The sequence below is a fragment of the Lepisosteus platostomus genome, chromosome 16 (assembly GCF_059453375.1).
Source record: "Lepisosteus platostomus isolate fLepPlt1 chromosome 16, fLepPlt1.hap1, whole genome shotgun sequence".
Classification (NCBI taxonomy): domain Eukaryota; kingdom Metazoa; phylum Chordata; class Actinopteri; order Semionotiformes; family Lepisosteidae; genus Lepisosteus; species Lepisosteus platostomus.
This window is the reverse complement of record NC_142626.1, coordinates 1,236,277-1,262,212: the sequence shown is the minus strand read 5'-3', so window position 1 is coordinate 1,262,212 and position 25,936 is coordinate 1,236,277. Positions and strand designations below refer to the sequence as shown.

At 56.1% G+C, this 25,936-nt stretch overlaps 1 protein-coding gene and 8 non-coding genes across 13 annotated transcripts; 1 reads left to right on the top strand and 8 right to left on the bottom strand.

The window, feature by feature from the left end:
• Nucleotides 1–1,016: 1,016 nt before the first annotated feature.
• On the bottom strand, nucleotides 1,017–1,207 carry LOC148646603 (U2 spliceosomal RNA). The gene has a single exon (XR_015927821.1). It is a non-coding gene; the product is annotated as a U2 spliceosomal RNA (small nuclear RNA).
• Nucleotides 1,208–2,971: 1,764 nt separating this feature from the next.
• LOC148646602 (U2 spliceosomal RNA) lies at nucleotides 2,972–3,162 on the bottom strand. The gene has a single exon (XR_015927820.1). It is a non-coding gene; the product is annotated as a U2 spliceosomal RNA (small nuclear RNA).
• Nucleotides 3,163–4,930: 1,768 nt separating this feature from the next.
• LOC148646601 (U2 spliceosomal RNA) lies at nucleotides 4,931–5,121 on the bottom strand. The gene has a single exon (XR_015927819.1). It is a non-coding gene; the product is annotated as a U2 spliceosomal RNA (small nuclear RNA).
• Nucleotides 5,122–6,893: 1,772 nt separating this feature from the next.
• Nucleotides 6,894–7,084, bottom strand: LOC148646600 (U2 spliceosomal RNA). Its single transcript, XR_015927838.1, has one exon. It is a non-coding gene; the product is annotated as a U2 spliceosomal RNA (small nuclear RNA).
• Nucleotides 7,085–8,849: 1,765 nt separating this feature from the next.
• LOC148646599 (U2 spliceosomal RNA) lies at nucleotides 8,850–9,040 on the bottom strand. The gene has a single exon (XR_015927818.1). It is a non-coding gene; the product is annotated as a U2 spliceosomal RNA (small nuclear RNA).
• A 1,764-nt stretch (nucleotides 9,041–10,804) lies between these two features.
• LOC148646598 (U2 spliceosomal RNA) lies at nucleotides 10,805–10,995 on the bottom strand. The gene has a single exon (XR_015927817.1). It is a non-coding gene; the product is annotated as a U2 spliceosomal RNA (small nuclear RNA).
• Nucleotides 10,996–12,901: 1,906 nt separating this feature from the next.
• LOC148646597 (U2 spliceosomal RNA) lies at nucleotides 12,902–13,092 on the bottom strand. The gene has a single exon (XR_015927816.1). It is a non-coding gene; the product is annotated as a U2 spliceosomal RNA (small nuclear RNA).
• Nucleotides 13,093–14,855: 1,763 nt separating this feature from the next.
• Nucleotides 14,856–15,046, bottom strand: LOC148646596 (U2 spliceosomal RNA). Its single transcript, XR_015927815.1, has one exon. It is a non-coding gene; the product is annotated as a U2 spliceosomal RNA (small nuclear RNA).
• Nucleotides 15,047–19,848: 4,802 nt separating this feature from the next.
• LOC148646595 (phospholipase A and acyltransferase 3-like) lies at nucleotides 19,849–25,816 on the top strand. Of its 5 annotated transcripts, none has more exons than XM_088609427.1 (6): nucleotides 19,863–19,961; nucleotides 20,158–20,324; nucleotides 22,515–22,648; nucleotides 23,149–23,251; nucleotides 24,172–24,440; nucleotides 25,061–25,816. In XM_088609427.1, exons 3-6 carry the CDS (start codon nucleotides 22,634–22,636, stop codon nucleotides 25,169–25,171), a joined length of 498 nt encoding a protein of 165 aa, XP_088465553.1. In that variant the 5' UTR covers nucleotides 19,863–19,961; nucleotides 20,158–20,324; nucleotides 22,515–22,633; the 3' UTR covers nucleotides 25,172–25,816. The 5 variants fall into 5 exon arrangements, with proteins under 5 accessions (XP_088465550.1, XP_088465553.1, XP_088465551.1 ...); XM_088609425.1 differs by having other exon boundaries at nucleotides 22,470–22,648; XM_088609424.1 differs by lacking the exon at nucleotides 20,158–20,324 and having other exon boundaries at nucleotides 19,849–19,961; nucleotides 22,470–22,648.
• Nucleotides 25,817–25,936: the final 120 nt, after the last annotated feature.

Sequence of the window (25,936 nt, the reverse complement as noted above, 5' to 3'; positions counted from 1 at the left end):
TGTAGTGTTCCATGTACAGGGGGGGTGGGGAGCACACAGAGTGCCAAGACCGCCAGGAACAACACTGAGAGCAGGACGCTCAGCTGCTCTGCCAGAAAGATAGGAGGCCAGTGAAGGCAAGTGATCCCAGAGGCAGAATTATCTTCCTGCTGTGGGTAGTTCACCCTGACCTCCAAAACAGAGGATCACACTGTTGTTATTGATCACTAGAAAATAATCTCTGCAAGTCTGATGAAACCTGGAAAAAAAAAGACTGCATTAGGTTACTAAATAAAGAAGGGGAGTGGGGGGGTATCTTGTGGAATGTGTAAGTTTAGATTTTCCTTTTAGGCGAATCAGGACAGAGAATCCAACTGGAGAAAACAGTGGTCTTCAGGACCGGGAACAAGGAACACGATCCGGTTCTCCTGGAAGAAACCGGGAGCGTTGGGAGTTCTTGCACGTGAGACGATTGTCAAGGAAGCAGTGCTGGGCCTTTCGGGCATCCCATCTGGGAAGGTGGACCGTGGGCAGACATTTGAGGTTCTAGCGGTGTTCCCGGTGAGCGCGGAGGGCGTGCTGCTTGCTCAGTTTGTGGACGGAATATTGAGACTGGACCGTTTTCTTTTTGCTATCAGACACAGAGAGAAAGGCGCTGAAAGCGCTTCCGTCGTTCACCCCCGAGAAAAGCCTGCCCTCCTCTTCCTGCACCGGAGCACCCCGACTTAACCCTAACCCTCTCCGCAAAACGGCCTTCCAAGGATGTCCTTGGGTGCCAGTGGCCACCAGCAGTGTCGGGGCGCTCTAGGGGGTAAACGGCTCCTGCGCTTCCTACAGACGGAGCCCCTTGAGCCCGCCAGCAGCCGCCCCCGACACAGCTCAGACACAGAGAGAAAGGCGCTGAAAGCGCTTCCGTCGTTCACCCCGAGAAAAGCCTGCCCTCCTCTTCCTGCACCGGAGCACCCCGACTCCGAGGCTCCCCAAGGACCCCACTCGTGTCTCTGTCTGTCTTTGACTGCGGGTTTTCTCCCTGGGTGGGGAGGTGCACCGTTCCCGGAGGTACTGCAATACCAGGTCGATGCGTGGAGTGGACGGAGCAAGCCCCTATTCCATCTCCCTGTTCCAAAAATCAATTTAATATATGGTCCCCAGATAGGGGACGTATCAGATATTAAACTGATAAGAACAGATACTACACTTGATCTTAGCCAAAAGGCCGAGAAGCGATGCCGGGCCCCGGCCTTGTCTGAGGGTCCCCCCTCCCCGACGGGGGACGCGGGCTCGGAGGGGAGGGGGCCCTCCGCTTCCCAGCACAGAGCCGGCAGGCCCACACGCGCACCGAGCCCTGGGGCAGCCCGCTCCACACCGGGACAGAGGGCGGCTTCGGCCGCCAGGAGCCCCTTTGCGGCGAAGCCAGCACCGGCTACAGCAGCTATCCCACAAGGCGAGGGCAGGCAGGCAGGCAGGCAGGCAGCTGCTCTGCTAGGCCTCCCCCCTCCCCCGACTGCCGTGACGTCACCCTCTCCTGTGAGCCGGGGAGGAGCTCCCTCGGACTCGGCAGAGGAAGAGCCGCAGCCAGCTCCCAGCTCGGCGCGCAGCACGCTCGGCGCCCCGCTAACCCAGACCCCGGCCCCCGACGGCCCGCGCGAGCTACCGCTTTGTCAGCGCCACTCGCAGCTTCTCCCCAGAACGGCCCCGTGTTTCACACAAGCAGCCTCTGCTGCAGGGGAGTGAGAGTGCGGCTCCCGCCGCCCCCGGTGGACAGTCTGCAAACTGAATTAGCGCCAGGTAAACGGGCTGAGCCCCGCTCCCAGACTGCAAAGGCATTGTGCTCTTTCCTGCCAGCCTTATCACCTCATTTCAATACACTGTGATCTCCCAGACTGCAGACTGACCCCCGACACCTCTCGTTGGCCTGCCCTGAATTACCCAAACGACCCCTCTGCCAGAGCAACCTGTTGCTTTAAGGGTTAATGATCAATACAAGCCTTCTTGAGCCTTGAAGTGACACCGCCCCACAAAATTAAGGTCAGAGCAGAATACAGCAATTGACAATTTACAGGATTTACGCAACGGATAACACAAGGAGATATGGCAGGGCTAGGAGCCCTGTCATTTACATCCTCTGACGGCAAAGCACCAGGAAAGACGTGGCTGCACCTCATCAGTTTCAAGAGGCCTGGCTGTTTAGCAGCGGTCTTTGGGTAACTGCTGGTGGCCGTCTAGCAGTCTTACGGGCCGAGGGAAAAGGCCGTTTTGAAATCTGTCGGTCTCGGTGCGTAAACTAGGCCCCGCAGACCGAGACGACACCGCACGTACGAACCCCAACCAACACGCACAGACGGCAAATAACCTCTCTACTAGTTGGGACTGCGCACAAGGATTTCAGTCAGTGTCTGTGCAGCTCACCTGGGGCCGAGCCCCACCCCCACCCGGCAAGACACCCTGCTCTCTCCTGCTGGCCGTTATCGCCCCATTCAAACAACGTCAATGCGCTGGGCTGAGCCCTGCTCCCAGACTCCAAAGGCATTGTGCTCTTTCCTGCCGGCTTTATCACCTCATTTCAATACAGTGTGATCAATTCAATTCAAGGTGCTTTATTAGCATGACCGATGGGTACAATCAGCGTTGCCTTAGCAAATAAAAGTAATGATATTTACATTAAACAAAACAAAAAATTAAAGTTAAATAAAATCTACAGATTCCCAGACTGCAGACTGACCCTCAACACCTCTCATTCTCCTGCCCTGAATTACCCAAACGACCCCCCTGCCAGAGCAACCTGCTGCTTGAAGGGCTTACGACGCGAGAATCCCCCCCCCCCCCGACACAGCTCAGACACAGAGAGAAAGGCGCTGAAAGCGCTTCCGTCGTTCACCCCGAGAAAAGCCTGCCCTCCTCTTCCTGCACCGGAGCACCCCGACTCCGAGGCTCCCCAAGGACGCCACTCGTGTCTCTGTCTGTCTTTGACTGCGGGTTTTCTCCCTGGGTGGGGAGGTGCACCGTTCCCGGAGGTACTGCAATACCAGGTCGATGCGTGGAGTGGACGGAGCAAGCCCCTATTCCATCTCCCTGTTCCAAAAATCAATTTAATATATGGTCCCCAGATAGGGGACGTATCAGATATTAAACTGATAAGAACAGATACTACACTTGATCTTAGCCAAAAGGCCGAGAAGCGATGCCGGGCCCCGGCCTTGTCTGAGGGTCCCCCCTCCCCGACGGGGGACGCGGGCTCGGAGGGGAGGGGGCCCTCCGCTTCCCAGCACAGAGCCGGCAGGCCCACACGCGCACCGAGCCCTGGGGCAGCCCGCTCCACACCGGGACAGAGGGCGGCTTCGGCCGCCAGGAGCCCCTTTGCGGCGAAGCCAGCACCGGCTACAGCAGCTATCCCACAAGGCGAGGGCAGGCAGGCAGGCAGGCAGGCAGGCAGCTGCTCTGCTAGGCCTCCCCCCTCCCCCGACTGCCGTGACGTCACCCTCTCCTGTGAGCCGGGGAGGAGCTCCCTCGGACTCGGCAGAGGAAGAGCTGCAGCCAGCTCCCAGCTCGGCGCGCAGCACGCTCGGCGCCCCGCTAACCCAGACCCCGGCCCCCGACGGCCCGCGCGAGCTACCGCTTTGTCAGCGCCACTCGCAGCTTCTCCCCAGAACGGCCCCGTGTTTCACACAAGCAGCCTCTGCTGCAGGGGAGTGAGAGTGCGGCTCCCGCCGCCCCCGGTGGACAGTCTGCAAACTGAATTAGCGCCAGGTAAACGGGCTGAGCCCCGCTCCCAGACTGCAAAGGCATTGTGCTCTTTCCTGCCAGCCTTATCACCTCATTTCAATACACTGTGATCTCCCAGACTGCAGACTGACCCCCGACACCTCTCGTTGGCCTGCCCTGAATTACCCAAACGACCCCTCTGCCAGAGCAACCTGTTGCTTTAAGGGTTAATGATCAATACAAGCCTTCTTGAGCCTTGAAGTGACACCGCCCCACAAAATTAAGGTCAGAGCAGAATACAGCAATTGACAATTTACAGGATTTACGCAACGGATAACACAAGGAGATATGGCAGGGCTAGGAGCCCTGTCATTTACATCCTCTGACGGCAAAGCACCAGGAAAGACGTGGCTGCACCTCATCAGTTTCAAGAGGCCTGGCTGTTTAGCAGCGGTCTTTGGGTAACTGCTGGTGGCCGTCTAGCAGTCTTACGGGCCGAGGGAAAAGGCCGTTTTGAAATCTGTCGGTCTCGGTGCGTAAACTAGGCCCCGCAGACCGAGACGACACCGCACGTACGAACCCCAACCAACACGCACAGACGGCAAATAACCTCTCTACTAGTTGGGACTGCGCACAAGGATTTCAGTCAGTGTCTGTGCAGCTCACCTGGGGCCGAGCCCCACCCCCACCCGGCAAGACACCCTGCTCTCTCCTGCTGGCCGTTATCGCCCCATTCAAACAACGTCAATGCGCTGGGCTGAGCCCTGCTCCCAGACTCCAAAGGCATTGTGCTCTTTCCTGCCGGCTTTATCACCTCATTTCAATACAGTGTGATCAATTCAATTCAAGGTGCTTTATTAGCATGACCGATGGGTACAATCAGCGTTGCCTTAGCAAATAAAAGTAATGATATTTACATTAAACAAAACAAAAAATTAAAGTTAAATAAAATCTACAGATTCCCAGACTGCAGACTGACCCTCAACACCTCTCATTCTCCTGCCCTGAATTACCCAAACGACCCCCCTGCCAGAGCAACCTGCTGCTTGAAGGGCTTACGACGCGAGAATCCCCCCCCCCCCCGACACAGCTCAGACACAGAGAGAAAGGCGCTGAAAGCGCTTCCGTCGTTCACCCCGAGAAAAGCCTGCCCTCCTCTTCCTGCACCGGAGCACCCCGACTCCGAGGCTCCCCAAGGACGCCACTCGTGTCTCTGTCTGTCTTTGACTGCGGGTTTTCTCCCTGGGTGGGGAGGTGCACCGTTCCCGGAGGTACTGCAATACCAGGTCGATGCGTGGAGTGGACGGAGCAAGCCCCTATTCCATCTCCCTGTTCCAAAAATCAATTTAATATATGGTCCCCAGATAGGGGACGTATCAGATATTAAACTGATAAGAACAGATACTACACTTGATCTTAGCCAAAAGGCCGAGAAGCGATGCCGGGCCCCGGCCTTGTCTGAGGGTCCCCCCTCCCCGACGGGGGACGCGGGCTCGGAGGGGAGGGGGCCCTCCGCTTCCCAGCACAGAGCCGGCAGGCCCACACGCGCACCGAGCCCTGGGGCAGCCCGCTCCACACCGGGACAGAGGGCGGCTTCGGCCGCCAGGAGCCCCTTTGCGGCGAAGCCAGCACCGGCTACAGCAGCTATCCCACAAGGCGAGGGCAGGCAGGCAGGCAGGCAGGCAGGCAGCTGCTCTGCTAGGCCTCCCCCCTCCCCCGACTGCCGTGACGTCACCCTCTCCTGTGAGCCGGGGAGGAGCTCCCTCGGACTCGGCAGAGGAAGAGCTGCAGCCAGCTCCCAGCTCGGCGCGCAGCACGCTCGGCGCCCCGCTAACCCAGACCCCGGCCCCCGACGGCCCGCGCGAGCTACCGCTTTGTCAGCGCCACTCGCAGCTTCTCCCCAGAACGGCCCCGTGTTTCACACAAGCAGCCTCTGCTGCAGGGGAGTGAGAGTGCGGCTCCCGCCGCCCCCGGTGGACAGTCTGCAAACTGAATTAGCGCCAGGTAAACGGGCTGAGCCCCGCTCCCAGACTGCAAAGGCATTGTGCTCTTTCCTGCCAGCCTTATCACCTCATTTCAATACACTGTGATCTCCCAGACTGCAGACTGACCCCCGACACCTCTCGTTGGCCTGCCCTGAATTACCCAAACGACCCCTCTGCCAGAGCAACCTGTTGCTTTAAGGGTTAATGATCAATACAAGCCTTCTTGAGCCTTGAAGTGACACCGCCCCACAAAATTAAGGTCAGAGCAGAATACAGCAATTGACAATTTACAGGATTTACGCAACGGATAACACAAGGAGATATGGCAGGGCTAGGAGCCCTGTCATTTACATCCTCTGACGGCAAAGCACCAGGAAAGACGTGGCTGCACCTCATCAGTTTCAAGAGGCCTGGCTGTTTAGCAGCGGTCTTTGGGTAACTGCTGGTGGCCGTCTAGCAGTCTTACGGGCCGAGGGAAAAGGCCGTTTTGAAATCTGTCGGTCTCGGTGCGTAAACTAGGCCCCGCAGACCGAGACGACACCGCACGTACGAACCCCAACCAACACGCACAGACGGCAAATAACCTCTCTACTAGTTGGGACTGCGCACAAGGATTTCAGTCAGTGTCTGTGCAGCTCACCTGGGGCCGAGCCCCACCCCCACCCGGCAAGACACCCTGCTCTCTCCTGCTGGCCGTTATCGCCCCATTCAAACAACGTCAATGCGCTGGGCTGAGCCCTGCTCCCAGACTCCAAAGGCATTGTGCTCTTTCCTGCCGGCTTTATCACCTCATTTCAATACAGTGTGATCAATTCAATTCAAGGTGCTTTATTAGCATGACCGATGGGTACAATCAGCGTTGCCTTAGCAAATAAAAGTAATGATATTTACATTAAACAAAACAAAAAATTAAAGTTAAATAAAATCTACAGATTCCCAGACTGCAGACTGACCCTCAACACCTCTCATTCTCCTGCCCTGAATTACCCAAACGACCCCCCTGCCAGAGCAACCTGCTGCTTGAAGGGCTTACGACGCGAGAATCCCCCCCCCCCCCCCCCGACACAGCTCAGACACAGAGAGAAAGGCGCTGAAAGCGCTTCCGTCGTTCACCCCGAGAAAAGCCTGCCCTCCTCTTCCTGCACCGGAGCACCCCGACTCCGAGGCTCCCCAAGGACGCCACTCGTGTCTCTGTCTGTCTTTGACTGCGGGTTTTCTCCCTGGGTGGGGAGGTGCACCGTTCCCGAAGGTACTGCAATACCAGGTCGATGCGTGGAGTGGACGGAGCAAGCCCCTATTCCATCTCCCTGTTCCAAAAATCAATTTAATATATGGTCCCCAGATAGGGGACGTATCAGATATTAAACTGATAAGAACAGATACTACACTTGATCTTAGCCAAAAGGCCGAGAAGCGATGCCGGGCCCCGGCCTTGTCTGAGGGTCCCCCCTCCCCGACGGGGGACGCGGGCTCGGAGGGGAGGGGGCCCTCCGCTTCCCAGCACAGAGCCGGCAGGCCCACACGCGCACCGAGCCCTGGGGCAGCCCGCTCCACACCGGGACAGAGGGCGGCTTCGGCCGCCAGGAGCCCCTTTGCGGCGAAGCCAGCACCGGCTACAGCAGCTATCCCACAAGGCGAGGGCAGGCAGGCAGGCAGGCAGGCAGCTGCTCTGCTAGGCCTCCCCCCTCCCCCGACTGCCGTGACGTCACCCTCTCCTGTGAGCCGGGGAGGAGCTCCCTCGGACTCGGCAGAGGAAGAGCTGCAGCCAGCTCCCAGCTCGGCGCGCAGCACGCTCGGCGCCCCGCTAACCCAGACCCCGGCCCCCGACGGCCCGCGCGAGCTACCGCTTTGTCAGCGCCACTCGCAGCTTCTCCCCAGAACGGCCCCGTGTTTCACACAAGCAGCCTCTGCTGCAGGGGAGTGAGAGTGCGGCTCCCGCCGCCCCCGGTGGACAGTCTGCAAACTGAATTAGCGCCAGGTAAACAGGCTGAGCCCCGCTCCCAGACTGCAAAGGCATTGTGCTCTTTCCTGCCAGCCTTATCACCTCATTTCAATACACTGTGATCTCCCAGACTGCAGACTGACCCCCGACACCTCTCGTTGGCCTGCCCTGAATTACCCAAACGACCCCTCTGCCAGAGCAACCTGTTGCTTTAAGGGTTAATGATCAATACAAGCCTTCTTGAGCCTTGAAGTGACACCGCCCCACAAAATTAAGGTCAGAGCAGAATACAGCAATTGACAATTTACAGGATTTACGCAACGGATAACACAAGGAGATATGGCAGGGCTAGGAGCCCTGTCATTTACATCCTCTGACGGCAAAGCACCAGGAAAGACGTGGCTGCACCTCATCAGTTTCAAGAGGCCTGGCTGTTTAGCAGCGGTCTTTGGGTAACTGCTGGTGGCCGTCTAGCAGTCTTACGGGCCGAGGGAAAAGGCCGTTTTGAAATCTGTCGGTCTCGGTGCGTAAACTAGGCCCCGCAGACCGAGACGACACCGCACGTACGAACCCCAACCAACACGCACAGACGGCAAATAACCTCTCTACTAGTTGGGACTGCGCACAAGGATTTCAGTCAGTGTCTGTGCAGCTCACCTGGGGCCGAGCCCCACCCCCACCCGGCAAGACACCCTGCTCTCTCCTGCTGGCCGTTATCGCCCCATTCAAACAACGTCAATGCGCTGGGCTGAGCCCTGCTCCCAGACTCCAAAGGCATTGTGCTCTTTCCTGCCGGCTTTATCACCTCATTTCAATACAGTGTGATCAATTCAATTCAAGGTGCTTTATTAGCATGACCGATGGGTACAATCAGCGTTGCCTTAGCAAATAAAAGTAATGATATTTACATTAAACAAAACAAAAAATTAAAGTTAAATAAAATCTACAGATTCCCAGACTGCAGACTGACCCTCAACACCTCTCATTCTCCTGCCCTGAATTACCCAAACGACCCCCCTGCCAGAGCAACCTGCTGCTTGAAGGGCTTACGACGCGAGAATCCCCCCCCCCCCCCGACACAGCTCAGACACAGAGAGAAAGGCGCTGAAAGCGCTTCCGTCGTTCACCCCGAGAAAAGCCTGCCCTCCTCTTCCTGCACCGGAGCACCCCGACTCCGAGGCTCCCCAAGGACGCCACTCGTGTCTCTGTCTGTCTTTGACTGCGGGTTTTCTCCCTGGGTGGGGAGGTGCACCGTTCCCGGAGGTACTGCAATACCAGGTCGATGCGTGGAGTGGACGGAGCAAGCCCCTATTCCATCTCCCTGTTCCAAAAATCAATTTAATATATGGTCCCCAGATAGGGGACGTATCAGATATTAAACTGATAAGAACAGATACTACACTTGATCTTAGCCAAAAGGCCGAGAAGCGATGCCGGGCCCCGGCCTTGTCTGAGGGTCCCCCCTCCCCGACGGGGGACGCGGGCTCGGAGGGGAGGGGGCCCTCCGCTTCCCAGCACAGAGCCGGCAGGCCCACACGCGCACCGAGCCCTGGGGCAGCCCGCTCCACACCGGGACAGAGGGCGGCTTCGGCCGCCAGGAGCCCCTTTGCGGCGAAGCCAGCACCGGCTACAGCAGCTATCCCACAAGGCGAGGGCAGGCAGGCAGGCAGGCAGGCAGCTGCTCTGCTAGGCCTCCCCCCTCCCCCGACTGCCGTGACGTCACCCTCTCCTGTGAGCCGGGGAGGAGCTCCCTCGGACTCGGCAGAGGAAGAGCTGCAGCCAGCTCCCAGCTCGGCGCGCAGCACGCTCGGCGCCCCGCTAACCCAGACCCCGGCCCCCGACGGCCCGCGCGAGCTACCGCTTTGTCAGCGCCACTCGCAGCTTCTCCCCAGAACGGCCCCGTGTTTCACACAAGCAGCCTCTGCTGCAGGGGAGTGAGAGTGCGGCTCCCGCCGCCCCCGGTGGACAGTCTGCAAACTGAATTAGCGCCAGGTAAACGGGCTGAGCCCCGCTCCCAGACTGCAAAGGCATTGTGCTCTTTCCTGCCAGCCTTATCACCTCATTTCAATACACTGTGATCTCCCAGACTGCAGACTGACCCCCGACACCTCTCGTTGGCCTGCCCTGAATTACCCAAACGACCCCTCTGCCAGAGCAACCTGTTGCTTTAAGGGTTAATGATCAATACAAGCCTTCTTGAGCCTTGAAGTGACACCGCCCCACAAAATTAAGGTCAGAGCAGAATACAGCAATTGACAATTTACAGGATTTACGCAACGGATAACACAAGGAGATATGGCAGGGCTAGGAGCCCTGTCATTTACATCCTCTGACGGCAAAGCACCAGGAAAGACGTGGCTGCACCTCATCAGTTTCAAGAGGCCTGGCTGTTTAGCAGCGGTCTTTGGGTAACTGCTGGTGGCCGTCTAGCAGTCTTACGGGCCGAGGGAAAAGGCCGTTTTGAAATCTGTCGGTCTCGGTGCGTAAACTAGGCCCCGCAGACCGAGACGACACCGCACGTACGAACCCCAACCAACACGCACAGACGGCAAATAACCTCTCTACTAGTTGGGACTGCGCACAAGGATTTCAGTCAGTGTCTGTGCAGCTCACCTGGGGCCGAGCCCCACCCCCACCCGGCAAGACACCCTGCTCTCTCCTGCTGGCCGTTATCGCCCCATTCAAACAACGTCAATGCGCTGGGCTGAGCCCTGCTCCCAGACTCCAAAGGCATTGTGCTCTTTCCTGCCGGCTTTATCACCTCATTTCAATACAGTGTGATCAATTCAATTCAAGGTGCTTTATTAGCATGACCGATGGGTACAATCAGCGTTGCCTTAGCAAATAAAAGTAATGATATTTACATTAAACAAAACAAAAAATTAAAGTTAAATAAAATCTACAGATTCCCAGACTGCAGACTGACCCTCAACACCTCTCATTCTCCTGCCCTGAATTACCCAAACGACCCCCCTGCCAGAGCAACCTGCTGCTTGAAGGGCTTACGACGCGAGAATCCCCCCCCCCCCCGACACAGCTCAGACACAGAGAGAAAGGCGCTGAAAGCGCTTCCGTCGTTCACCCCGAGAAAAGCCTGCCCTCCTCTTCCTGCACCGGAGCACCCCGACTCCGAGGCTCCCCAAGGACGCCACTCGTGTCTCTGTCTGTCTTTGACTGCGGGTTTTCTCCCTGGGTGGGGAGGTGCACCGTTCCCGGAGGTACTGCAATACCAGGTCGATGCGTGGAGTGGACGGAGCAAGCCCCTATTCCATCTCCCTGTTCCAAAAATCAATTTAATATATGGTCCCCAGATAGGGGACGTATCAGATATTAAACTGATAAGAACAGATACTACACTTGATCTTAGCCAAAAGGCCGAGAAGCGATGCCGGGCCCCGGCCTTGTCTGAGGGTCCCCCCTCCCCGACGGGGGACGCGGGCTCGGAGGGGAGGGGGCCCTCCGCTTCCCAGCACAGAGCCGGCAGGCCCACACGCGCACCGAGCCCTGGGGCAGCCCGCTCCACACCGGGACAGAGGGCGGCTTCGGCCGCCAGGAGCCCCTTTGCGGCGAAGCCAGCACCGGCTACAGCAGCTATCCCACAAGGCGAGGGCAGGCAGGCAGGCAGGCAGGCAGCTGCTCTGCTAGGCCTCCCCCCTCCCCCGACTGCCGTGACGTCACCCTCTCCTGTGAGCCGGGGAGGAGCTCCCTCGGACTCGGCAGAGGAAGAGCTGCAGCCAGCTCCCAGCTCGGCGCGCAGCTCACTCAGCGTCCCGCTAACCCAGACCCCGGCCCCCGACGGCCCGCGCTGGCTACCGCTTTGTCAGCGCCACTCGCAGCTTCTCCCCAGAACGGCCCCGTGTTTCACACAAGCAGCCTCTGCTGCAGTGGAGTGAGAGTGTGGCTCCCGCCGCCCCCGGTGGACAGTCTGCAAACTGCACGGCCCGGCTCCCCGGGGTCAGAGACCCTTCCCCGGGGCACTGCTGGGGCCCTCGTCACCGCAGCAAAAACCAAACCGTCCAGCCTCAACACTCCACCCGCAAGCTGAGCGAGCAGCACCGGGAAAGACACCCCGCTAACTGAATTAGCGCCAGGTAAACGGGCTGAGCCCCGCTCCCAGACTGCAAAGGCATTGTGCTCTTTCCTGCCAGCCTTATCACCTCATTTCAATACACTGTGATCTCCCAGACTGCAGACTGACCCCCGACACCTCTCGTTGGCCTGCCCTGAATTACCCAAACGACCCCTCTGCCAGAGCAACCTGTTGCTTTAAGGGTTAATGATCAATACAAGCCTTCTTGAGCCTTGAAGTGACACCGCCCCACAAAATTAAGGTCAGAGCAGAATACAGCAATTGACAATTTACAGGATTTACGCAACGGATAACACAAGGAGATATGGCAGGGCTAGGAGCCCTGTCATTTACATCCTCTGACGGCAAAGCACCAGGAAAGACGTGGCTGCACCTCATCAGTTTCAAGAGGCCTGGCTGTTTAGCAGCGGTCTTTGGGTAACTGCTGGTGGCCGTCTAGCAGTCTTACGGGCCGAGGGAAAAGGCCGTTTTGAAATCTGTCGGTCTCGGTGCGTAAACTAGGCCCCGCAGACCGAGACGACACCGCACGTACGAACCCCAACCAACACGCACAGACGGCAAATAACCTCTCTACTAGTTGGGACTGCGCACAAGGATTTCAGTCAGTGTCTGTGCAGCTCACCTGGGGCCGAGCCCCACCCCCACCCGGCAAGACACCCTGCTCTCTCCTGCTGGCCGTTATCGCCCCATTCAAACAACGTCAATGCGCTGGGCTGAGCCCTGCTCCCAGACTCCAAAGGCATTGTGCTCTTTCCTGCCGGCTTTATCACCTCATTTCAATACAGTGTGATCAATTCAATTCAAGGTGCTTTATTAGCATGACCGATGGGTACAATCAGCGTTGCCTTAGCAAATAAAAGTAATGATATTTACATTAAACAAAACAAAAAATTAAAGTTAAATAAAATCTACAGATTCCCAGACTGCAGACTGACCCTCAACACCTCTCATTCTCCTGCCCTGAATTACCCAAACGACCCCCCTGCCAGAGCAACCTGCTGCTTGAAGGGCTAACGACACGAGAATCCCCCCCCCCCGATACAGCTCAGACACAGAGAGAAAGGCGCTGAAAGCGCTTCCGTCGTTCACCCCGAGAAAAGCCTGCCCTCCTCTTCCTGCACCGGAGCACCCCGACTCCGAGGCTCCCCAAGGACTCCACTCGTGTCTCTGTCTGTCTTTGACTGCGGGTTTTCTCCCTGGGTGGGGAGGTGCACCGTTCCCGGAGGTACTGCAATACCAGGTCGATGCGTGGAGTGGACGGAGCAAGCCCCTATTCCATCTCCCTGTTCCAAAAATCAATTTAATATATGGTCCCCAGATAGGGGACGTATCAGATATTAAACTGATAAGAACAGATACTACACTTGATCTTAGCCAAAAGGCCGAGAAGCGATGCCGGGCCCCGGCCTTGTCTGAGGGTCCCCCCTCCCCGACGGGGGACGCGGGCTCGGAGGGGAGGGGGCCCTCCGCTTCCCAGCACAGAGCCGGCAGGCCCACACGCGCACCGAGCCCTGGGGCAGCCCGCTCCACACCGGGACAGAGGGCGGCTTCGGCCGCCAGGAGCCCCTTTGCGGCGAAGCCAGCACCGGCTACAGCAGCTATCCCACAAGGCGAGGGCAGGCAGGCAGGCAGGCAGGCAGCTGCTCTGCTAGGCCTCCCCCCTCCCCCGACTGCCGTGACGTCACCCTCTCCTGTGAGCCGGGGAGGAGCTCCCTCGGACTCGGCAGAGGAAGAGCTGCAGCCAGCTCCCAGCTCGGCGCGCAGCACGCTCGGCGCCCCGCTAACCCAGACCCCGGCCCCCGACGGCCCGCGCGAGCTACCGCTTTGTCAGCGCCACTCGCAGCTTCTCCCCAGAACGGCCCCGTGTTTCACACAAGCAGCCTCTGCTGCAGGGGAGTGAGAGTGCGGCTCCCGCCGCCCCCGGTGGACAGTCTGCAAACTGAATTAGCGCCAGGTAAACGGGCTGAGCCCCGCTCCCAGACTGCAAAGGCATTGTGCTATTTCCTGCCAGCCTTATCACCTCATTTCAATACACTGTGATCTCCCAGACTGCAGACTGACCCCCGACACCTCTCGTTGGCCTGCCCTGAATTACCCAAACGACCCCTCTGCCAGAGCAACCTGTTGCTTTAAGGGTTAATGATCAATACAAGCCTTCTTGAGCCTTGAAGTGACACCGCCCCACAAAATTAAGGTCAGAGCAGAATACAGCAATTGACAATTTACAGGATTTACGCAACGGATAACACAAGGAGATATGGCAGGGCTAGGAGCCCTGTCATTTACATCCTCTGACGGCAAAGCACCAGGAAAGACGTGGCTGCACCTCATCAGTTTCAAGAGGCCTGGCTGTTTAGCAGCGGTCTTTGGGTAACTGCTGGTGGCCGTCTAGCAGTCTTACGGGCCGAGGGAAAAGGCCGTTTTGAAATCTGTCGGTCTCGGTGCGTAAACTAGGCCCCGCAGACCGAGACGACACCGCACGTACGAACCCCAACCAACACGCACAGACGGCAAATAACCTCTCTACTAGTTGGGACTATGCACAAGGATTTCAGTCAGTGTCTGTGCAGCTCACCTGGGGCCGAGCCCCACCCCCACCCGGCAAGACACCCTGCTCTCTCCTGCTGGCCGTTATCGCCCCATTCAAACAACGTCAATGCACTGGGCTGAGCCCTGCTCCCAGACTCCAAAGGCATTGTGCTCTTTCCTGCCGGCTTTATCACCTCATTTCAATACAGTGTGATCAATTCAATTCAAGGTGCTTTATTAGCATGACCGATGGGTACAATCAGCGTTGCCTTAGCAAATAAAAGTAATGATATTTACATTAAACAAAACAAAAAATTAAAGTTAAATAAAATCTACAGATTCCCAGACTGCAGACTGACCCTCAACACCTCTCATTCTCCTGCCCTGAATTACCCAAACGACCCCCCTGCCAGAGCAACCTGCTGCTTGAAGGGCTTACGACGCGAGAATCCCCCCCCCCCCGACACAGCTCAGACACAGAGAGAAAGGCGCTGAAAGCGCTTCCGTCGTTCACCCCGAGAAAAGCCTGCCCTCCTCTTCCTGCACCGGAGCACCCCGACTCCGAGGCTCCCCAAGGACGCCACTCGTGTCTCTGTCTGTCTTTGACTGCGGGTTTTCTCCCTGGGTGGGGAGGTGCACCGTTCCCGGAGGTACTGCAATACCAGGTCGATGCGTGGAGTGGACGGAGCAAGCCCCTATTCCATCTCCCTGTTCCAAAAATCAATTTAATATATGGTCCCCAGATAGGGGACGTATCAGATATTAAACTGATAAGAACAGATACTACACTTGATCTTAGCCAAAAGGCCGAGAAGCGATGCCGGGCCCCGGCCTTGTCTGAGGGTCCCCCCTCCCCGACGGGGGACGCGGGCTCGGAGGGGAGGGGGCCCTCCGCTTCCCAGCACAGAGCCGGCAGGCCCACACGCGCACCGAGCCCTGGGGCAGACCGCTCCACACCGGGACAGAGGGCGGCTTCGGCCGCCAGGAGCCCCTTTGCGGCGAAGCCAGCACCGGCTACAGCAGTTATCCCACAAGGCGAGGGCAGGCAGGCAGCTGCTCTGCTAGGCCTCCCCCCTCCCCCGACTGCCGTGACGTCACCCTCTCCTGTGAGCCGGGGAGGAGCTCCCTCGGACTCGGCAGAGGAAGAACCGCAGCCAGCTCCCAGCTCGGCGCGCAGCACGCTCGGCGCCCCGCTAACCCAGACCCCGGCCCCCGACGGCCCGCGCGAGCTACCGCTTTGTCAGCGCCACTCGCAGCTTCTCCCCAGAACGGCCCCGTGTTTCACACAAGCAGCCTCTGCTGCAGTGGAGTGAGAGTGCGGCTCCCGCCGCCCCCGGTGGACAGTCTGCACACTGCACGGCCCGGCTCCCCGGGGTCAGAGAACCTTCCCCGGGGCACTGCTGGGGCCCTCGTCACCGCAGCAAAAACCAAACCGTCCAGCCTCAACACTCCGCCCGCAAGCTGAGCGAGCAGCACCGGGAAAGACACCCCGCTAACTGAATTAGCGCCAGGTAAACGGGCTGAGCCCCGCTCCCAGACGGCAAAGGCATTGTGCTCTTTCCTGCCAGCCTTATCACCTCATTTCAATACACTGTGATCTCCCAGACTGCAGACTGACCCCCGACACCTCTAGTTGGCCTGCCCTGAATTACCCAAACGACCCCTCTGCCAGAGCAACCTGTTGCTTTAAGGGTTAATGATCAATACAAGCCTTCTTGAGCCTTGAAGTGACACCGCCCCACAAAATTAAGGTCAGAGCAGAATACAGCAATTGACAATTTACAGGATTTACGCAGCGGATAACACAAAGAGATATGGCAGGGCTAGGAGCCCTGTCATTTACATCCTCTGACGGCAAAGCACCAGGAAAGATGTGGCTGCACCTCATCAGTTTCAAGAGGCCTGGCTGTTTAGCAGCGGTCTTTGGGTAACTGCTGGTGGCCGTCTAGCAGTCTTACGGGCCGAGGGAAAAGGCCGTTTTGAAATCTGTCGGTCTCGGTGCGTAAACTAGGCCCCGCAGACCGAGACGACACCGCACGTACGAACCCCAACCAACACGCACAGACGGCAAATAACCTCTCTACTAGTTGGGACTGCGCACAAGGATTTCAGTCAGTGTCTGCGCAGCTCACCTGGGGCCGAGCCCCACCCCCACCCGCCAAGACACCCTGCTCTCTCCTGCTGGCCGTTATCGCCCCATTCAAACACAACGTCAGCGCGCTGGGCTGAGCCCTGCTCCCAGACTGAGCCTCAACGACTCTCTTTCTCCTGAGCTCAACTATTCAAATGACCCCCCTGCCAGAGCAACCTGCTGCTTGAAGGGCTCCCAGACTCCAAAGGCATTGTGCTCTTTCCTGCCAGCCGTATCACCTCATTTCAATACAGTGTGATCAATTCAATTCAAGGTGCTTTATTAGCATGAGCAATGGGTACAATCAGTGTTGCCTAAGCAAATAAAAGTAATATTTACATATATCATAAAATAAAATCTACAGATTCCCAGACTGCGGACTGACCCTCAACACCTTCTCATTCTCCTGCCCTGAATTACCCAAACGACCCCTCTGCTAGAGCAACACTTTGCTTTAAAGGTTAATGATCAATACAAGCCTTCTTGGGCCTTAAAGTGAGTGTGTATTAGATTAGTGTGTATGCTCCTTTTGTTGCACCCATGAGAGGAGGAAGCAGGAGCTGGGCAATTGAGCACTGTTTTGTCTCAGTTTGGTTTAGTGGATTGTGCTGTTGGGGCCATGGCTGGGAAGGAATTCTGCAGGATGAACCGAGTCCGTTGCATAGAGATGTTTCACGAAATCATTGGTGATGAGTAACCTGTTGCTTCAAGGTTTAATGATCAATAGAAGCCGCCCTGAGTCCTGAAATAACGCCGCCCCACAGAAAGAGCACCATCAGACCGACTCCAGTGGAACTGGGTACTGGCCCCCTGCCCATGGCGCTGGAGGAGCTGCAATTAAACCAGGCCCGGCAGGGCCCCCCCCTCGTCTACCGCACCGCGCACGGCCAGAGACAACGCCTCAAACACACGAACCCCAACCAAAACACGGATAAACGGCAAATAAACTCTCCCCCTCTCTACCAGTTCGGACTGCGCACAAGAATAATACCAAACAGAAACCGAGCTAAAAGAGGTCGAAAACAGAAAATGGTGCAAACTAACGCAACGCCCAACTAATCCGGGTTTTAGTCCCGAGTTAAAACCCGTAAAATTCGGATTCCTTCTCTTTTCAGCAGAAAATAAACTTTCCTGTACCTTTGCAGCCTCGCCTGCTGACGCAGCTCCCTGCCTGCACCTCTCGGACTGGACGCGCCGGGTCCAGGGGAGGCGGAGAGGCCGGGCCGGGGTCAAGGTCGGGCCCGGGGGCCGTGGGCTCAGGAGCAGCCGAGCCGGGGCCCGCTCCCTCGGCGGCCCGGCCGCAGCAGAACCCGGCCGGCCCGCTGAGCCTCCAGCCCTCCGCCCGGGGAGCTCGGCTTCACCGCGGGTCCAGACTCAAACCAGGCCCGCTGGCGCGGCGGGAGGCCTGGTCACCGAACGCCGCTTGGCGTCTCTCAATTAAATCGTTTTTTAAAAAACTATCATCCCGCCCGTGGGAGCTGGTTTGTTTATTTGAAGAAACGCGTTTCTTTACCTGTTTTCGTCCGTCCGTCGAGTCGGCCTCGTCTTCCTCTCCGTCAATATTTTACAATAATTTTAATTACAATTCGCGCTTCCAATTAACTCGACGCCACCGACGATCTCGCTCCACTGCTCTCGCGCCCGCCTAGCCCTTCCCACCCCCAGCGCTTCCACGCGAGGCCCGCCCCCCACCGCCAGCCAATAGAGAGCGTCCCTCGGCTCGGCCAGCCAATGGACAGTGAGCGGGAGGAGGGCCTAGCACCCCGGCGTCTGATTGGCGGAGAACAAAAGCTTGAGCAGGTGGACCCCGAAATCAACATTTAAAAATATCATTTTTTTTTATTTCCGTCAAACGGTTTTGCTGTTACGCCTTCGGATAGCACGGGTGCACGTCGATCTTAAATTGCCAACCTTAGAACGAAAACATTATTGGGAATTTAATTGGATCTTTTAATGTCTGATTTATTTATTTTTTTAAGTATTTTTAGCCTAAGAAAGCACGATGTACAGTCACAGAGGTCCGCAACACATCTGCAACATTGTAGTCCCTATCCCAGGGATAGTAACCGCTCCTCATGCTCAAGTTCACGTTTATTTGTCATTCGAGCCGTATACAAGCACACGGCGGAACGGAAGATCGGTCCTCCCCGTCCGCGGTGCAGATACAGACAGGACACGGACACAGACATCGTAGACGGGCTACACACAGTGCAAAGTGCAGACAGTGCAAATTACAAGGCAAATGCATAATACAATCTACACAACACACCGTGGGGCGGGGGGGATTTAAACCCTGTTTCTGGAACTGGGGTGCGGGCAGGCAGATTCCAGGGTGTGGAGGAGCCCGCCAGCCTGCAGGAAGAAGCTGTTCCAGAGTCGGGGGGGGGGAGCTGGCCCGCCCACTGCCATCTCTTTTCCCAGACGGTAGGAGGGCAAACTCACTCACTCAGATAAATAGAGGAAGGGTATTCTTTTATCTTTTTCTCTGGTATCGAACAGAATAAGCACTGGGTGTGCAGACTGGCCTTGCCAAACAAGGCGAATGAAAACAAATGAAAATTTGGAGAGCACGCCAACAGTCCCCATCGACAACACATATACAACACAATCAAGCCGGGTTAGGGCCACAGGTATAAGGGAGACTTGCCTGTCACAGAGTGCACACTGAGGAAAGCCAGGGGATTTCTCCTGAACGCCAGGTCTTAATGATTTAATTCCAGGCTGCTGCTGGATAAGATCAGATCACTTTATCGGCCATACACAATTTCTGGTATCAGGAATGTGTCTCTTCGCAGACCCCAGCTTGCTCTCCATGAGACACACAGACAGGGAGAGAGAAGCTGGGGGTCAGAGCGCAGGGTCAGCCATTTATACAGCGCCCCTGGAGCAGCTGGGGTTAAGGGCCTTGCTCGGGGGCCCAACAGAGTAGGGTTCCTCTACCGGCTGCCGGATTCAAACCGGCAACCTCCCAGCCACTGGCACAGGTCCTGAGCCACAGAGCCACCACTCCGCCCCAGGTGCTGCTGATGATGTTGGGGGGACCAGTTGGGGTGTCGGGGGACCACCCTGCAGTCTGTGTGGGTCTAATGCCTCACTATAGTGATGGGGACACTATACTGTAAAAGGGGGCTCTCTTGTGGGTGAGAGGTGAAACCGAGACTGTCCGTGACTGTTGTCCTGACGTTCCGTGCTCATTAAAGGTTCCAGGGCGTTTCTCGAGAAGAGGGTAAGAGGTGTTACTCCGGTGTCCTGGCCCGATCTCCCATCGCCGTCCTGTCCCGTCATCTCTTTATTTCCGGCGTGGAACAAACCTTCAGTTCTTCCTAAACCCAGCTTCGCCTTCTGTCAATCGACGCTCGCTACTTTAGAAACCAAAAGAACAACAACAGCAGCAGCAGCAAATATATCGAGCAGCACAGCGGAAACCACATGCTCTGGGGGAAAAAAAACATCGTCCATTGAGTCAGGGTGACAATGGGCGTGACCCCCCCCGCCGAGCCAATCAGCGTCGCCCGTGCTCCCGTGCAGACCGACACCGGCTCACGCCTCGGCTCCGTTTCCGCTCGATTGTCACCAGCACTGGGAGGACAGCGTTCATAAGAGGTTGGTGTGTATATATTTATATGCATATATATATATTTTATTACTTAAAAATTAACTCTTCACATTAAAAAGACTCCCCCCTCCATCGTCTTTTCTAAAGCTGATCGCAGCAGTTTCGTTTCCTGCTGAAATGAAAAGTGAAACTAACAGGAAATAGGAATGTTGTTGTTGTTGTTGTTTTGTTTTAAAATTCCAGATCTATTTCGATTGAGCTCCGCGGAGCTCGAGTGATCCCATCGGGATGCGGGCGGGAGTTTTCCCCCGCCGGCTGCCCGCGGGACAGATGCGTGCCGAAGGTTAACTTTCCTTTTCCCCCAAACGAAACCTTCCCTCCCCGGCTCGGCCTGCGCTTCCACGTTTCGGGTAAAAGGTTGGCCGTAATCTCACACCCCTCTCGCGCTGGGTAAATGCTGATAGTCTGGAAAGATGCGAAATAACCCCCCCCCCCCAACACACCCACACACACACACACACCCACAAGCAGTTTGTGTTGCTGGGTGGGTCTGTTCATAGTCTCAGGGCGCGTCAGGCACAGTACTGCTTTTGTCCGGGTGTGACAATAACACCTGGAAAGACGTTAAAATGGCATTAGTTCGCCTCGGTCTTTAAGAAATAAAGTGCTCAGTCTTTCGTTTTATTGTCTTTCGACTGGATGATAAAAACTGCCGAACGAGGTAGAAACTGCCGGTAGTTTTCGTCCCTGAACCCGTGTTAACACGACGTTAGCACAGTTTGTAAATCAGATAACCTGATCTCGCTCGGCTCTATTGCACTGTACTGTGCTTTTATCATGATCTCACTGGGCTCTACTGCGCTGTACTGTGCTTTTACCCTGATCTCACTGGGCTCTATTGCGCTGGACTGTGCTTTTACCCTGATCTCACTGGGCTCTACTGCGCTGTGCTTTTACCCTGATCTCACTGGGCTCTACTGTGCTTTTACCCTGATCTCACTGGGCTCTACTGTGCTTTTACCCTGATCTCACTGGGCTCTACTGCGCCGTGCTGTGCTTTTACCCTGATCTCAGTGGGCTCTACTGCGCTGTGCTTTTACCCTGATCTCACTGGGCTCTACTGTGCTTTTACCCCGATCTCACTGGGCTCTACTGTGCTTTTACCCCGATCTCACTGGGCTCTACTGCGCTGTACTGTGCTTTTACCCTGATCTCACTGGGCTCTACTGTGTTGTACTGTGCTTTAACCCCGATCTCACTGGGCTCTACTGCGCTGTACTGTGCTTTTACCCTGATCTCACTGGGCTCTACTGCGATGGTCTGTGCTCTTACCCTGATCTCACTGGGCTCTACTGCGCTGTACTGTCCTTTTACCCTGATCTCACTGGGCTCTACTGCGCTGTGCTTTTACCCTGATCTCACTGGGCTCTACTGTACTGTGCTTTTACCCTGATCTCACTGGGCTCTACTGCGCTGTACTGTGCTTTTACCCTGATCTCACTGGGCTCTACTGCGCTGTGCTGTGCTTTTACCCTGATCTTACTGGGCTTTACTGCACTGTACTGTGCTTTAACCCCGATCTCACTGGGCTCTACTGCGCTGTACTGTGCTTTTACCCTGATCTCACTGGGCTCTACTGCGATGGTCTGTGCTCTTACCCTGATCTCACTGGGCTCTACTGCGCTGTACTGTGCTTTTACCCTGATCTCACTGGGCTCTACTGCGCTGTGCTTTTACCCTGATCTCACTGGGCTCTACTGCGCTGTGCTTTTACCCTGATCTCATTGGGCTCTACTGTACTGTGCTTTTACCCTGATCTCACTGGGCTCTACTGCGCTGTACTGTGCTTTTACCCTGATCTCACTGGGCTCTACTGCGCTGTGCTTTTACCCTGATCTCACTGGGCTCTACTGCGCTGTGCTTTTACCATGATCTCACTGGGCTCTACTGTACTGTGCTTTTACCCTGATCTCACTGGGCTCTACTGCGCTGTACTGTGCTTTTACCCTGATCTCACTGGGCTCTACTGTACTGTGCTTTTACCCTGATCTCACTGGGCTCTACTGCGCTGGACTGTGCTTTTACCCTGATCTCACTGGGCTCTACTGCGCTGTGCTTTTACCCTGATCTCACTGGGCTCTACTGCGCTGTGCTTTTACCCTGATCTCACTGGGCTCTACTGCGCTGTGCTTTTACCCTGATCTCACTGGGCTCTACTGCGCTGTGCTTTTACCCTGATCTCACTGGGCTCTACTGCGCTGTACTGTGCTTTTACCCTGATCTCACTGGGCTCTACTGCGCTGTGCTTTTACCCTGTGTTCAGGCGTGTGGTCACTCTGGTGCGCTGCGCTGCTGTGGGTGCTGGTCAGCTCAGGGTGGCTGTGCCTTGGGAATCCAGGGTCTGGCCAGCTGACAGGCTGCAGGCCACTTGCGCCAGCACCCTGCCAGGAAGTGGCTGGCTCAGCCGCTCGCGGGACGTCCCAGCTGGGCCGCACACGGAATGCTCCTCTCCTGCCCCTCCCTCTTCTCTTTCTATTCCTATTCTATTCCCACAGGGACACTACCTGAGCTGCTGACTCACTGCGTCCGCCCTCTCTCAGGAACGCGAAAGTGAAACTTCCCGCGAGGCCATAAATACCCCAGCAGAGGCGCGGACAGCAAGCAGACGACTCCAGCCTCCAGCCCTCAAGGCCCATTCGCCCGCCCGCAGCCGGACAGCATGTCTGCCTTCTGGGTGAGTACGGGCCCTGAGCGAGGGAAGGGGTCTTCTGGGCGGTTCTGCAGACGGCTTGGAGAAGCGACACACCGGCAAGCAGCCGAACCGAGCGGTGTGGCGTTCAAATTTACGAGGGGCTCGTTAGGATTCCGGAGGGCAGGTTTTGGTCAACCCAAAATCCCTTAGTTCTCTAAGATCTCTTAGTTATTAGTTATTGAACTTGAACTACTGGTCTTGATCGGGTCACGCTGGAGCTGTTGACCGGGTCACGCTGGAGCTGTTGACCGGGTCACGCGGGTGCTGTTGACCGGGTCACGCTGGAGCTGTTGACCGGGTCACGCTGGAGCAGTTGACCGGGTCACGCGGGAGCTGTTGATCGGGTCCCTGTGAGTTCTCAGGAGGTGTCGACTGGGTCCCTCAGGAGGTGTTGACTGCTGCGTGGGGGAGTTGAAGCAGACACCTGTGATGGCAGCCTGGGATTGGAAAGAGTGACTTCTCTCTCTGTGTTTTCTCTCCAGGACGAAGTCAAACCCGGGGACCTGATCGAGATCTTCAGGCTGGGATACCAGCACTGGGCCCTCTACGTGGGGAACGGCTACATCGTCCACCTGGCTCCACCCAGTAAGCCCGAGTCCTGGGACCGAGTGGTGGGGAGGGGAGTCAGTTTGGTGCCTGCGGTCAGGGGCAAGCCTGCTCCGTCTCAGGCTGGGACAGGAGATCACACACTGTATTATTATTATTGAGAGACGGGCTCACTGTCTGTTCCTCAGGCTGGGACAGGAGGTCACACACTGTATTATTATTATTGAGAGACAGGCTCACTGTTCCTCAGGCTGGGACAGGAGATCACACACTGTATTATTATTATTGAGAGACAGGCTCACTGTCTGTTCCTCAGGCTGGGACAGGAGGTCACACACTGTATTATTATTATTGAGAGACAGGCTCACTGTCTGTTCCTCAGGCTGGGACAGGAGGTCACACACTGTATTATTATTATTGAGAGACAGGCTCACTGTCTGTTCCTCAGGCTGGGACAGGAGGTCACACACTGTATTATTATTATTATTGAGAGACAGGCTCACTGTCTGTTTCTCAGGCTGGGACAGGAGATCACACACTGTATTATTATTATTGAGAGACAGGCTCACTGTCTGTTCCTCAGGCTGAGACAGGAGATCACACACTGTATTATTATTATTGAGAGACAGGCTCACTGTCTGTTCCTCAGGCTGGGACAGGAGATCACACACTGTATTATTATTATTGAGAGACAGGCTCACTGTTCCTCAGGCTGGGACAGGAGATCACACACTGTATTATTATTATTGAGAGACAGGCTCACTGTCTGTTCCTCAGGCTGGGACAGGAGATCACACACTGGGCTGCAGTTCAGTTGAGGTCCCTCCTCCCTCTCCCAGTAGGATTGGGAGCTGTTCTGATCCTGGCAGGTGTGGGAACTCTGGGATGAGATCTGTTATTTTAAGGAGGAATGTTTGCCCTGCCTGAGAAGTGAGCACTAACCCCCTCACCCCCCCCAGGTGAAGTGGCGGGGGCCGGCCCATCCAGCATGATGTCCCTGACGTGCGACAAGGCCGTGGTGAAAAGGGAGCGTCTGCGCCGCGTGGCGGGGGACGACAGGTTCCGCGTGAACAACGCGCTGGACAGGAAGCGCCGGCCACGCCCGGCCTACGAGATCGTGAAGGACGCGGAGAGCCTGGTGGGCGAGTGGCTGGAGTACAGCGTGGTGACCAGCAACTGCGAGCACTTCGTCAACGAGCTGCGCTACGGCACGGCGGAGTCCCTGCAGGTCTGCCCTCATTCCTCCTACTCCACTGACACTGACAGAGCAGTCTGAGGCACTGCAGGCTGGACTGGACTGGGATTATAATCAGACTCCACTGACACTGACAGAGCAGTCTGAGGCACTGCAGGCTGGACTGGACTGGGATTATAATCAGACTCCACTGACACTGACAGAGCAGTCTGAGGCACTGCAGGCTGGACTGGACTGGGATTATAATCAGACTCCACTGACACTGACAGAGCAGTCTGAGACACTGTGGGCTGGACTGGACTGGGATTATAATCAGACTCCACTGACACTGACAGAGCAGTCTGAGACACTGCAGGCTGGACTGGACTGGAATTATAATCAGACTCCACTGACACTGACAGAGCAGTCTGAGTCTGAGACACTGTGGGCTGGACTGGACTGGGATTATAATCAGACTCCACTGACACTGACAGAGCAGTCTGAGGCACTGTGGGCTGGACTGGACTGGGATTATAATCAGATTCCACTGACACTGACAGAGCAGTCTGAGACACTGCAGGCTGGACTGGACTGGCTGGACTGGGAGCTGGATTAGTTCTTCACTGGCATTATCATCAGACTCCTGTTGATTATTATTGTCTGTCTGTCTCCAGGTTCAAGACACAGTGACGGCCGTTGTCACGGCCACAGTGGTCCTGGGTGCGGTGGGTGCTATGGTTTCCCTGTTTTCGAACAGGAAGGAGAGAAATAACAAGAAGTGGTGAAGAGCTGCCGATCTCCAGAAGGAACCCCATCGTCGTGCTGCACCCCAACAATGACAGCTTGAAGCCAATTGATCGCAGGGTCTCATCCAGCTGGGATCTTGAAAGCCCAGCTGGGGGATGTGTTCCACACTCCCACCTCTCTTCCTGTAAAACCAGTGCCTCATGTCCTGATGGGACAACCTCGCCCGTGTGTTTCCTGAAAGAAACCGGGGTATCGTCATCGGCAATGTGGCTGGGCAGCTCGTTCCACACTCCCACCACCCTCAGCGTAAAGAAGCACTTCCACTTGTGCCCTCTCCTCCGGCAGCTCGTTTTTTACCGTAGTGAATTACACCACCTCTAGATCAACTCCAGACTGATCACCCAGCTCCCGGATCAATAAGTTGCCTAATATCGACGCTCAACTTCGCCAGATGTTTTTTGTACCTAAGCCAGTGACTGGAAGTGGTTCATTTTAGACCTCTGAGGTTCAGATGTGTGGTCCTTTATTAACTTTTACTCACTATTTTGTAATTAAATTGTATTTAAAGTTTAACGTATACCGTACGCAGCCAGTCCTCTGACATACCTGTACATTTTGTGAACAAGATGTCGGCCTTTCATAATAAAATGAACAGTGAAAATTAAAATTAAATACAAAGAAAACGTCTTTGGGGTCTGTTTCTGGTCGTCTGAGACAGCAGCGTGTTGAAACAACACATGTGGCTCTACAGAAAGATAGGGCTAACCCTTCTGATTCTTCCTACAAATGAAACAGTAGGGGTG